The 13,233-nt window shown below is 41.2% G+C and overlaps 1 protein-coding gene across 2 annotated transcripts in view; it reads left to right on the plus strand.

Annotated features, from left to right (window-relative positions):
• The window catches only part of LOC121571186 (Kv channel-interacting protein 4-like), a 191,360-nt gene that overhangs the window by 124,662 nt on the left and 53,465 nt on the right, over window positions 1-13,233 (plus strand). Inside the window, exon 1 of one of the 2 annotated variants that reach the window (XM_041882536.2) lies at window positions 9,094-9,267. The exons of the other annotated variant lie outside the window; for it this stretch is intronic. Coding sequence (XP_041738470.1) covers window positions 9,156-9,267 — 112 coding nt within the window. The 5' untranslated portion in view covers window positions 9,094-9,155. Of the gene's footprint in view, window positions 1-9,093; window positions 9,268-13,233 lie in introns of those variants that run through there. 2 annotated transcript variants of the gene reach the window in all.

The raw sequence follows: 13,233 nt of genomic DNA on the forward strand, positions 1-13,233 counted from the left end.
TTATTGTGGGAAGCTTGTGGAAGGCTACCCGAAACGTTTGACCCAAGTTAAACAATTTAAAGGCAATACTACCAAATACTAATTGAGTGTATGTAAACTTCTGACCCACTGGGAATGTGATGAAAGAAATAAATGCTGAAATAATTCATTCTATCTACTATTATTCTGACATTTCACATTCTTAAAATAAAGTGGTGATCCTAACTGACCTAAGACAGGGAATGTTTACTAGGATTAAATGTCATGAATTGTGAAAAACTGAGTTTAAATGCATTTGGCTAAGGTGTATGTAAACTTCCGACTTCAACTGTATGTTGCCTCCTACTGTATCTCACATCTTTAAAATCATTAATCCTGTCTTCCTCACATTCCTGCAAACTAGGGTTGTTGAAGTATTTAATTTGCCGACTTGCTTGTGCTCAGCATTTTGTCATCACCACTTAAAAATCTATTTATAAATGTCAGACAAGCAATGTCAGTGTATCTTGTCATAAGCAATAACAACATACAGTAATTTATGGATCTGTTTCTTTACATGGTGATTAATGATCAGAAGGGGGTAATTCATTGACTTTGTAACCATTGGCTCTCCCAATGTTGGAAATGTGTGTTGTATGCTGGTAAGTACCATATGACATGCACAGCATGTTTTATGCATTCAAGTGCTTCACCTCTGGCTGTTGTAATTATTGTAATTAGTTTTATGTTTTCAACACCCTTTCCCCCCAAAATGTGCCTTGAATGTGTAATTTCAACACTTGTACCATCACAAGAACTATCCGCAAATGTTCCATCCTCTTCAGCGGTGAACCCTAGCTTTAGCACAATGTTTATTGATGAATGTGCTTTACCGTGACTTTTATCTTGTTAATTTTATTTAAAAAATGACTGAGTTTGAGAGTGTTTCTTTTAGATTTCCCTCCGCTCCAGTCCTTTTCTCATAACAGTGGAAATCAGTCATCACCCCATATACTGACCTCTATAGTAGCTATCACCTTCGTTTTATATTATCTACAGACAGTCACTGTGTATTTCTCTTGGACACTCAATGAGATACTCAATGTGCTGGGTTTTTTCCGCCTGTCTGTTGCCGAAGATATCTGATCCGTTTTGCAAATCAGCACAGATGGCCCCTGATAACACTTTGCCGGCATCAACCGCTTTACGACAAGGGATGTCTCCACACATTTAACAGAATTATACGAGGAGCAAATATAAAGTGGTAGAACATTATTAAAACCAAACAGATAAGGGCCTCCCGAGTGGCGCAGCGGTCTAAGGCACTGCAGCCCTGGTTTCGATCTCAGGCTGTGTCACAGCCGGCCATGACCGGGAGACCCATGAGGCGGTGCCCAAATTGGCTCAGCGTCATCCGGGTCAGGGGAGGGTTTGGCCAGCTGGGATTTCCTTGTCCCATCACGCTCTAGCAACTCTTTGTGGCGGGCCGGGCGCCTGCAAGCTGACTTCGGTCACCAGTTGGACTGTGTTTTCTGTGACACATTGGGGCGGCTGGCATCCGGGTTAAGCGAGCAGTGTGTCAAGAAGCAGTGCGGCTTGGCAGGGTCGTGTTTCGGAGGACGCATGGCTCTCGACCTACGCCTCCCCCGAGTCCGTAGGGGAGTTGCAGCGATGGGACAAGACTGTAACAGCCAATTGGATATCACGAAATTGGGGAGAAAAAGTGGTAAAAAAATTAAATGTTTTGCGATATTCCCTTTGGGGATTGCTGCATCCCTTGGGATGTTAAATGGGGGAGAATACCTGATAAAATAATGAAGGTTCATGTTCACTTCCGATATTAATTCTCGATTCAACACAGTTAGATACAATAATCTGATAGGATTGATTACAATGTGACTGGTAATTAAAATAAGGACACTTTATATTGGCCCTAGGCCTAAATGTGCTTGGAAATCATGCAATCAATGAGCTGCCCATCCCTGGGCTGGACGTAATACCCACCATTTGTAAACACTTCTTGGCGTGTGCATCATATCCGTGTTAGACATGTGCACAGCATTAGCCAACCACTTGCACCCGACCACTATTCATGCCTTCTCGAAAGCATCTAGCCATTTAGGTCTTAACCACAAAAAACCCTCGAGACTCTGAAGAGTTTTACCGTGATCAACATCATCAACACAACCAGTGGGTATTTTCTTCCTCCACATTCTCAGCAAACAGATCCATAATACATTACTATTAGTGATGAGGGGGGATTATTATTTTTGACGATATATCGTATCATTTTGACAATATTATTTTGTGCTAGTTGTCTGTACCTGCACCAGAACTCCAGTATTTTTCCTTCATAGCTTGTTCTCCATCTTCTTTTTCAATAGGGAGCCAATTTGTTTTCAGCACTTTTATTTCCATGACTGATCAAAACTTGTTTTCTCATGGCTCTCTATTGACCCTCTGCAGCAGGCATATGGTGAGCAATATGTTTGGAACATCGAATCGCAATACATACAGAATCGTGAGAATCGCAATACATACAGTAGCGGCACTAAGTATTGTGATAATTTTGTATCGTGAGGTCCCTGGCAATTCCCAGCCCTAATTACTACAGGTCACACTGTAATGAAATTACACAAACGAGAAAGGGGAAAAGGTCCCACTTCCCTATTTCTTGAATCTTGAATCATTCAGCATCCATTTAAATAGATCTGTGTCTTAGCGCCCCCATAATCAGAGACTTTTAGAAAGCCGCTGAAGGTACGGTCAGAAACATGGTGCCTGCTTTTGACTGAGAAGGACGGTGGGATAGCGGGGGTCAGAGTGCATGCCACCATTGACCCGTTTTGATTGAGTTGTATTGTGTTGAGTCAGTCATCAAACAGTGTTACTCACCCATTGTGATTGGAGGAAAAGCTTTGGAAGCCGTATATACACTACTGTTCAAAAGTTTGGGGTCACTTAGAAATGTCCTTGTATTTGAAAGAAAAGCAATTTTTGTTGTGCACCGGGGCCTCCCACTCCTCTTTCTATTCTGGTTAGAGCCAGTTTGCGCTGATCTGTGAAGGGAGTAGTACACAGCGTTGTACAAGATCTTCCGTTTCTTGGCAATTTCTCGCATGGAATAGCCTTCATTTCTCAGAACAAGAATAGACTCACAAGTTTCAGAAGAAAGTTATTTGTTTCTGGCCATTTTGAGCCTGTAATCGAACCCACAATTGCTGATGCTCCAGATACTCAACTTGTCTCAAGAATGCCAGTTTTATTGCTTCTTTAATCAGCACAACAGTTTTCAGCTGTGCTAACATAATTGCAGAAGGGTTAATCAATTAGCCTTTTAAAATGATAAACTTGGATTAGCAAACACAACGTGCCATTGGAACACAGGACTGATGGTTGCTGATAATGGGCCTCTGTACGCCTATGTAGATATTCCATAAAAAAATCTGCTGTTTCCAGCTACAATAGCCATTTACCATATTAACAATGTCTACACTCTACATTTTAATGGACAAGAAAATTGCTTTTCTTTCAAAAACAAGTGACTCCAAACTTTTGATCGTTAGTGTATGTCTAAAATGTTTGTGGTGCTTGGACCGATCAATTTGACTTTTGTGGCACTCTCGTCCATCACTTTACGTTGTCTTTCTCTAAAGGCTCTTGGTAGGCTATTTGCTTGTCTTCAGCAGAAAATAGACGCTTTGACGTTTTTATAGACCAGACCGCATTGACAGTTGGTCAATAGGACAAACCATGAGCATTAACAACCTTTCTTTGCTTCTGACTCTACCCCCGACTTGAACCAAGGACACTTAGATTGAACACAGATGACACACGTTATACCTTCTCTATTTCTTCGCCATGTTCATGATCCCTTCAAGAGATAATTGCCTGAAGCGGGTGCTCACTCGCTATGTCCACTTTCCGTGCTGTTTATCAGCCACCTCATATTCTTCAGCAAGATTGTGTTTTTTTGTGGTACCTTGCCACTGAAGGATGGTAGCGTAGCCTATACTGTAAATCAGAAGTACAAAGCTAGTCCTTCATATGGGCAGCTTGCCCTCTGTCTTCCATGCAGTACATCCATATATAAGGCTTTTGGAACATGTTTGCGCCCAGGCTAAGACGGGTGGAACAGTGGTCAATGTTATCAGCAGCAGCATGCTGTCCTGACTTCAAACCCCTGGCTTTTGTGTGACTGTCCACCTGCAGACAATGCCATTGACTGGCCATTCACTGCCTGTCTAGCCAGCAGCAATTGGTTGTACAACTGATTGGGCCCATTGTCCTCCTGTATCTGTCACTAGAGCCATGAGCATTGACAGCCAACAGCAACTCACTGTGTAAATGGATCAATCAATATCATACCAGTATGTGATGCATGCTATCATTTTAGCTATAGCAGGCATAGTGTGTGTGTTCATTTTGTATCGATACACATATATAACATATGTCTAAGATGGCATGAAGGGAGCTGAGCAGTAGAGTGTTAAGGCCCTTTGTGTCTCTTGAAATCAGACGGTTTCTGACTAACGCGTGATGGTATGGAGCAAGCCCAGGGCACCCTGGCAACTTGGGTGTTGTGAAAATAAATCACTGTCACTCGTTCAAGATGAACAATTCTCACAAAAAGCTCTGGGGCTTGATGGCAATAAAAATTAAGGAGGCATATGTAGCCCCTTAGAATGAGCGATAAGCCTATTGTCAGACCTAAGGGGTCTCGTGTCCTTTTGATGTAGGCACGCGGCATGTTTACTTGTGTGTATGTGACATCCTCCTTTGTGTGTCTACGTGTGTGTGTCTGCAAGATCCAAAGAGGCCACCTAAGAAATGTCTCTGCATTGTAAGAGTCCCTCCACCATTCATTGTGAATGCAGCTTCTAATTGCCATCCCCTTCACAGGCGATGCCTCTGTAAATATGACGGGCTCTTTTCAACGTGCTCCCAAAAAATAACCTAAACACCAAAGCCGCTTTGCATGCCTGAGCAGACCGCTTCAGGTGTCGGCTGATCTGAGAACACGCAGAAGATCTACTTCATGCCCATCGTCGTCATTTTGATCGATGATGGCTCCTGTCTCCTCTTGGTCCTGTAGTTTCACTGAAGCTCAATGGCTACCTGGCTAGTGGCTAGGAACGCATGGTGGGAAAACAATAAACAAGGAATGGGGTCAACAACAGCAAAAACGTTCTCCTCTGTGGTGTTCATGTTTGCGTTTGTGATTTGCCCATTGACAAAGACCATCCAACTGGGGTACGGTGCTTATTCATCGATTGCTGGCTTTTCGTGATGTAACTTAATGATTTAATTATGTCTTTGCTATTACCTGTGCAAAAGGAGCTCCAGCTTCCAGACAGACACACACTGTTGATGTAGTGGACTTTGACTTCTACCTCTTCCTCCATGGCTCGGCCTCCAGATGCCTGGTGATAACATCCCCCCCAGCGAATATGGCAGGCCAGGCAGGCTGGAGGGCAGCAAGAGACAGCCATGAGAGAGAAAATATGTAATCTGTTCCAAAAATCAATTTCTCAGCCTGCAGAGACAGAGGAACAAAAGCTTCGGGTTTGTCAGTGGAACATCGTGCTCCATGATAACGAATCAGTCTTGGAATGGAGAGGCACTCTCCATCGACGCGGCCGAATGACATTTTCAGACACTGGCTACTCTGGACATGTCAGCAGACAGATGTTGTTGGACAATGGGAACTATATGGGGACTTTCACAGGTTGATTCTATTCCCACAAAAAAAAGTTTGACCAGATTCACACAAATGGCCTTTTCTGTCAGTTGATGATGCTCTCCATTGTAACAACAATCAAACATACAGTAACTGTCTAATCATTTTACATTCATCTGTAGCTATGATGGATGGACAACTCTCTCTTTCTCTCTCTCTCTTTCTCTCTCTCTCATCCCCTTGGTGTCTGTCACTCTCATGGCTTTAATAATTCATCGCTATGATTACAGCATCCGTATGCACTGGAGTGGTTATGATTTGTCCATCATCGGCCCCATGTTTTATTCACCATCCATCTATCACCCTCCATTCTGGGGCTGTAACCTCCACTGAGAAGAGCTTGAAGAAATCTGTCTCTCCCCAGCGTTTCAGGGAATTGACACCATGGGCGACTAGAGATGTGTGCTGGTGACTGAATGACTCACTCCTCTATTGTACTGTAGGATTCGATGATTCTACCTTTACTGATGTGCTGCCAGACTTCATGTGCTGACATCAGAGGTGTGAGTTTGGCGATGTTGGTGAAGGCTATATCAGTCTATCGTGGGTGTGCGAAGATATGCGTAGGTCTACATACACGTTAGATATTTTGTTTAAAATTAGGTTTTTAGGTCATTGTAGATGGCCATGCACATGCAGCTTATGTTGCAGACTCTTAATACACACATTATCTCATCTGGTGACTATATCCTGGTTGTCTTCTCCTTCGGCTTTGGTGGAGCCATCTAGTGGCCGGAGGTTAAGACGTTGGATGTTATGCTACTACAAAAACAATAATCGATTTGGAGGTTGTTTGGAAAACTAAAATGTTGGTCTTACCCTATCAAATGATTAAAAAGGAGGATGTGCATCATTTTGTAGGCTTATAATCTACTATTCAATTGCAGTGCAATATTGCCTTCATTTTGCTCAAATTGATGTTAGCTTGAAATTTTGCCATCAATAAAGAAAACACAACATTCCCATCTCCAGCGAGAACCCAGCTATGTTGAACTTTGATAACGAGCTATGTACTGCATTTTACACCTGTATCACAGATTACCCTTGATATGTCCTTAGTACCTCTCCTGCAATAACACACATCTGATCTTTGAGATCCCTTACTCCCAGGGGCCTTTTAGAGTAATATTTAGGGACATCTTAGCACTGTGAATGAGACACTTACCAATAAACGACCAGAGGCCATTTTCATTAAATACAGGATGTTGTTGATATATATTTTTTTTTATTACACTTTGCTAAATTATTCATGCGAGGAGAAGATGAAAATAGTGTTTTCATTTGTCCTTGAATTTACATTCTGTATAAGAGCTGTGTAAATTTTAGCAAAATGTAAATGAAAACGGGTATAGATTTTTCTTAATGGGGGTCTTACGGTATTAGATGTAACAAAGGTGTTATCAGTCAAGATGTTATCCACTTATTTTTTGCCTTCATGTGACTGAACTGTTCATTGAAAGGATGGTACAGTGGGTGGATGGAGAACAGCTCGGAAGAATTCATAAACCAGTCGGTGGTATTATGAACAGTTCTTTAGCAGCCCAATAGGTGGTGGTATGATCACTGGCTTTTAGCTTCCTTTAAGAATCAATGGGTATATATCATTAATTTATAAGTCCCAAAATGTATGTAGCAACTAAAGATTCTAGCTTTATGTTACAATTCATCACTGAAATGAAAGCTGCTATTAGAATATAGATTGAGGTTTCAACTTTCCTAATTGACTATCGGCCATAACTGAGCCTATGTTAATCTATGGTGCTGTTTTCCCTGTAGCTTTCCATCGCCCCTTCAAATGGACTGTTTCTCATTATTACCATGTGGTGTGATCAATTCGTGCTCCCATTGGAAACAATGTATTTATTAGGGCCGGGACGATACCAGCATCGCAATATCTTTTTCATGGCAAAAATGTAAACACGAAGCAGACCAAACCCTTTGGTCCTTTAAAAACCTGCTGTATGTAAGATATTGTGTGCTATAACTTGGAAAATAAATACATGTTACTCTGGATGACAACATAATGATGTTTGTTTCCAACAATAGGGCTGTTTTCTTAAAGAAGTTAAACCCACTTTGTGTTTTGTTTCCGTGTCACGATACTAACGAGTACCGTGATACTGATATCGTCCCGGCCCTAGTATTTATGTAAATAAACAACTGTTCCAGTATCCAATAGTTCTACTCTCACCCAGTTTAGACCTCTACTCACAGAATGTTGCTTACTTTTCTTCATGTAATAATGCCAGCAAACTGTACTGTATGTTCATATGACCCACTAGCCTAGTGTCCGTTGCAGATTGACCTGATTTGTTGATCGTCCCTTTTGGGGTAATTTCATATTTACACTCAGTGTACAAAACATTAGGAACACCTCCCTAATATTGAGTTGCACTCCCTTTTGCCGTCAGAGCCGCCTCAATTTGTCGGGGCATGGACTCTACAAGGTGTCGAAAGAGTTCCACAGGGGTGTTGGCATTGTAGTTGACTAATGATTCCCACGGTTGTGTCAAGTTGGCTGGATGTCATTTGATGGTGGTGCACCATTCTTCATACACAAGGGAAACTGTTGAGAGTGAAAAACCCAGCAGCGTTGTAGTTCTTGACACACTCAAACCAGTGTGCCTGGCACCTACTACCATACCCTGTTCAAAGGCACTTAAATATTTTGTCTTGCCCATTCACCTTCTAAATGGCACGCATACACAATCCATGTATCTATTGTCTCAAGTCTGAAAAATCCAAAAATTATTTAATTGGTCTCCTCCCCTTCATCTACACTGATTGAAGTGGATTTAACAAGTGACATCAATAAGGGATCATAGCTTTCACCTGGTCAGTCTATGTCATGGACAGAGCAGGTGTTCCTAATGTTTTGTACACTCAGTGTATGTACGCAGTGTGTAATATGTGAGTCTGTATCCTGTAGTACCACACCTCTCTCTACCTCCCTCCCTCTCATTCTTTTATACCCTCCCTCCCTACTCTGCCTCTTTCCCGTCTCAGAGAGCGCTACTGTCAGAGGGAACATAGGAGTTAATTGTCTCCTCATCCGTAGCACTCACATACTCTACTCTCCTTTGACCGAGAGAGGTAAAGATATATATATATATATATATAGAGAGAGAGAGAGAGTGAAAGATAGAGAGAGAAAGTGATCTTTTTGGCACCTTTACACTATTCTCTTACTTCTTAGCAACTCTATGGGACATTTCCTGTATGCAGACTTTCTGGGACTCTAAGGCAAACGGCTTCCACCCCACCCTGTCTGGATTTGGGGAGTGAGCGGGTGGAAGGCGGGTGGGTAGGGGCGACGGAGGTGGAGTGGGTGCGCGCGACAGAGGTGGAGTGGGAGTGGGGGAACTGGAGCGCAGGGGGCGCAGGCGCGGGTCCCGAGGGCGAGGAGGCTGGGTCGGGCTCCGGAGCTGGGGCTACAGGGTCTGGGCATGGTGGAGGCATGCTGAACGCGGTGTGGGAGACTGAGGGGCTGCAGACAGTGGGCATCGTGGTGCTGGTGTGTGCCTTGCTCAAACTGCTGCACCTGCTGGGGCTCATCAACTTCTCAGAGGGTAAGAGACAGACAGTGACGAGGAGAAACAGAGATATAAAGGAGAGCGAGACAGAGAACGAAGAGAGAGCGAGGGGCTGGGAATTGTTTGGGGGAGTTTGAATTGTAGTATATGCAAGAGTGATGTGTCCATTGGTGGTTCTCCTAACTTGATTAAACTCTGTTGTAATTTGCTTGGATATGTTGCTCTATGTAACATGTTTTGTATTTGTAGTATATTTCTTTGGAAATATTGTCACTCCTTTCTTGCAAATGAGGCTTGAATTTGAAGTTGTGTCTTAGAGAGAAGTTTGTGAAACTGAGACGGGTGTTGCCAGCCAATATAACAACAGGGAGAAAGACTGGGTCAACTACTGTGTTAATTGAGGAGTTTAGGGAAGTGACTGAGGGATCGAGAGCTCAGAAAGATGAGCTCGGGGCGTAAATAAAGGGAGCATTAAGAGATGGAGCATTAAGGGTAGCTGGGGAAGATATGGGTGCTGGAGGCTTAGGCAACTGAGAGACATTAAATAATCTCCAATTGTGCTTTATATTGGCCTACAGGCCAAGACAGATTTGTGCCACTTGAATTTAAGTCGTTCAGCTTAAGTCGTTTTATGTTTCTTAAACCAGTGTTTCCCATCTCCATTCCTAGAGTAGGGGAGATTGGGGTAAGTTGGGCTACAGGGTTTGTTGAGCCACCCCTTGTTTCTAGGAAACCATACACAACATATATAATTTGACCAAATATTTAGGAAGAGGTCATCATTTCATGGAGTCTGTGAAGGAAGAAACCAAATTAATGTATTGTGTTAGAGGTTTTATGATGCTTGTATCTAAACCAAAGTAGATAATTTAAAGATGGTTTTATACATCAGTTGGGGTCTCTATACGCTTCAATATGAGGTCCTAAACCTAGAATGAAAGTGCATCCTTGTAGCTGTGTGGGCTAATATAGTCGAAATGTTGAGCCAATGGCTATGGGGTAAGTTTAGCCAATGGCAAGTTGAGCAAATTGAAACGTTTTCTTCCCAGGCTTAAATGAAGGCATTATTGCTGGGATATGAGTTAACAACAGGGCCTGGCCTATGTTAAAAGTGTTTTTTTTAAAGTACAAAGTGTTTGTTAGGTGTTAAGCCTGTGTTAAAAGATGCTTAGAATGATTAAAAGGCAAAAAAGTGATTTGTGATTGTGTTGAATTTTGTTTGGGAAATAAAGACAGCTAGTGGTAATATGTTATTCAATACAGAAATGTGTAGGCCCCTCAACATACCTTGACCCTATGCTCAACTTACCCCATACACTGGGTAAGTTGTGCCAAGAGGCCATTTTTGGTGGACAAGCTATTTTTATAAAACTAATATTTACATGAATTCTGATTATTTCCAGGGATACACAACATCCTGAAATATATCTACAGAAAGTATTCACACCCCTTGACTTTTTCTCCACATTTTGTTGTGTTACAAAGTGTGATTAAAATTGATTTAATTGTGATTTTTTTGTCACTGATCTACAAAAACTAATATATCTTGATTAGATAAGTACTCAACCCCCTGAGTCAATACATGTTAGAATCACCTTTGGCAGCGACTACAGCTGTGAGTCTTTCTGGGTAAGCCTCTTAGAGCTTTCCACTCCTGGATTGTGCAACATTTGCCCATTTATTATTTTCAAAATTCTTCAAGCTCTGTCAAATTGGTTGTTGATCATTGCTAGACAATTTCAGGTCTTGTCATAGATTTTCAAGCAGATTTAAGTCAAAACTGTATCTCGGCCACTCAGGAGCATTCACTGTATTCTTGTTAAGCAACTCCAGTGTTGATTTGGCCTTGTGCTTTAGGTTATTGCGTTGCTGAAAGGTAAATTCATCTCCCAGTGTCTGGTGAAAAGCAGACTGAACCAGGTTTTTCTCTAGGATTTTGCCTGTGCTTAGCTCCATTCCGTTTCTTTTTTTTATCCAGAAAAACTCCCCAGTCCTTAAGTATACCCATAACATGATACAGCCGCCACTATGCTTGAAAATATGGAGAATTAATCAGTAATGTGTTGTATTGACCCTAGACATAACACTTTGTATTCAGGACAAAAAGTGTATTGTTTTGTCAATTTCTTTGCAGTATTACTTTAGAGCCTTATTGCAAACAGGATGCATGTTTTGGAATATTTGTATTCTGTACAGGCATCCTTCTTTTCACTCTGTCAATTAGGTTAGTATTGTGATGTAACTGCAATGTTATTGATCCATCCTCAGTTTTCTCATATCACAGCCAACGGAACTCTGTAACTGTTTTAAAGTCACCATTGGCCTCATGGTGATATCCCTGAGCGGTTTCCTTTCTCTCCGGCAACTGAATTAGGAAGGACACCTGTATCTTTGTAGTGACTGGGTGTATTGATACACCATCCAAAGTGTAATTAATTACTTCATCATGCTTTTTTTTACCCATCTACCAATAGGTGCCCTTTGCACGGCACTGGAAAACCTCCCTGGTCTTTGGTTCAATCTGTGTCTGAAATTCACTGCTCGACTGATGGACCTTACAGATAATTGTATGTGTGGGGTACAGAGATGAGGTAGTAATTCCAAAATCATATTAAACACTATTATTGCATGCAGAGGGAGTCCATGCAACTTATTATGTGACTTGTTAAGCAAAAATGTACTCATTAACTTATTTAGGCTTGCCAAAACAAAGGAGTTGAATACTTATTGACTCAACACATTTCAGCTTTTCATTTTTAATTAATTTGTAAACATTTTGAAAAACATAATTCCACTTTGATAAAAAAATCTAAATGGTATCCATTGTAAATTCAGGCTGTAACACAACTAAATGTGGAACAAATCAAGGGCTGTGAATACTTTCTAAAGGCACTGTAGATATCTTTGTTAGAAATAATAATATATTTCCCTTGATGGAGTGATGCTTAATGTGAAAAATGGCTCAACCTACCCCACTCTCCCCTATCCCCAACAGCACACATTTTTGTTGTAGCCCCGGTCAAACTCACCTGATTCAACTAATTGAGGGCTTGAGGATTAGTTGACAATGGTGTGTGTGTGTGTGCGCACGTGCGCCTGTGTATTCAATGTATTGCGCCGTTTGTGCTTACTTACGCAAGACGGCACCTTTCTCCTCTGTGCTGAAGTGTGTTGGCTAATCATAAGTGTGAATAACTGAGTTCTGTACACATCTCATTTGGTGTAGGCAAAGGACATCACTGCCACTCAGATGTTGCTAAGTAAGGGGAGATTCCAGTTGTACTGGGAAGAGAAGGTGGCATGACTAGATAAACGGTTTAGTTTGGCAGAACAACAGTTGTCTAATTAAGTAAAGTAGAACAATTTAGTAAGCACTTTTAGTTTAAATAAAGACCATCCATCAGGCCGTTTGGTAAACACGCTTTACACCCGATTTTAAGAGTATGTTGGTGAGTCCTTGTAGTATTCTCATTCACATAGGAAATAGAAAAGTGATGTGTGCATTAAGCTGAATGTAAAAGCGATCCTGAATATTTATATTTTTTTGTTGAGGTTATCTTTCTTGATCGATTTGGGCTGATTGTTTCACATATATATATATATATACACACACACACACATATACATATACACTGTGTGCACAATTATTAGGCAACTTGTATGTTTGAGGATTCATTTTATTATTGAACAACTACAGTGCTCTCGGTCAATCCAAAATGTTAATAAACCTCAAACCTGAATATTTAAGAAAGTAAAAGTGAGGTTTTGGCTTTCTTTGGAGAATATCTATGTGTGCACAATTATTGGGCAACTATTAGTGTGCAGAATTATTATGCAACTAAATGAAAAACGAAAAGTTCCTCATCTCACTTGTTTATTTTCATCTGTTAAAGTGAGAATAATAAACAAACAACTGAAAATGTACAAATAAACATTTCTGACATTTAAAAACAAAATAAGTGACCAATATAGCCACCCTTCTTTTCAATATCAGTCATAAGC

The sequence above is a fragment of the Coregonus clupeaformis genome, chromosome 8 (assembly GCF_020615455.1).
Source record: "Coregonus clupeaformis isolate EN_2021a chromosome 8, ASM2061545v1, whole genome shotgun sequence".
Classification (NCBI taxonomy): domain Eukaryota; kingdom Metazoa; phylum Chordata; class Actinopteri; order Salmoniformes; family Salmonidae; genus Coregonus; species Coregonus clupeaformis.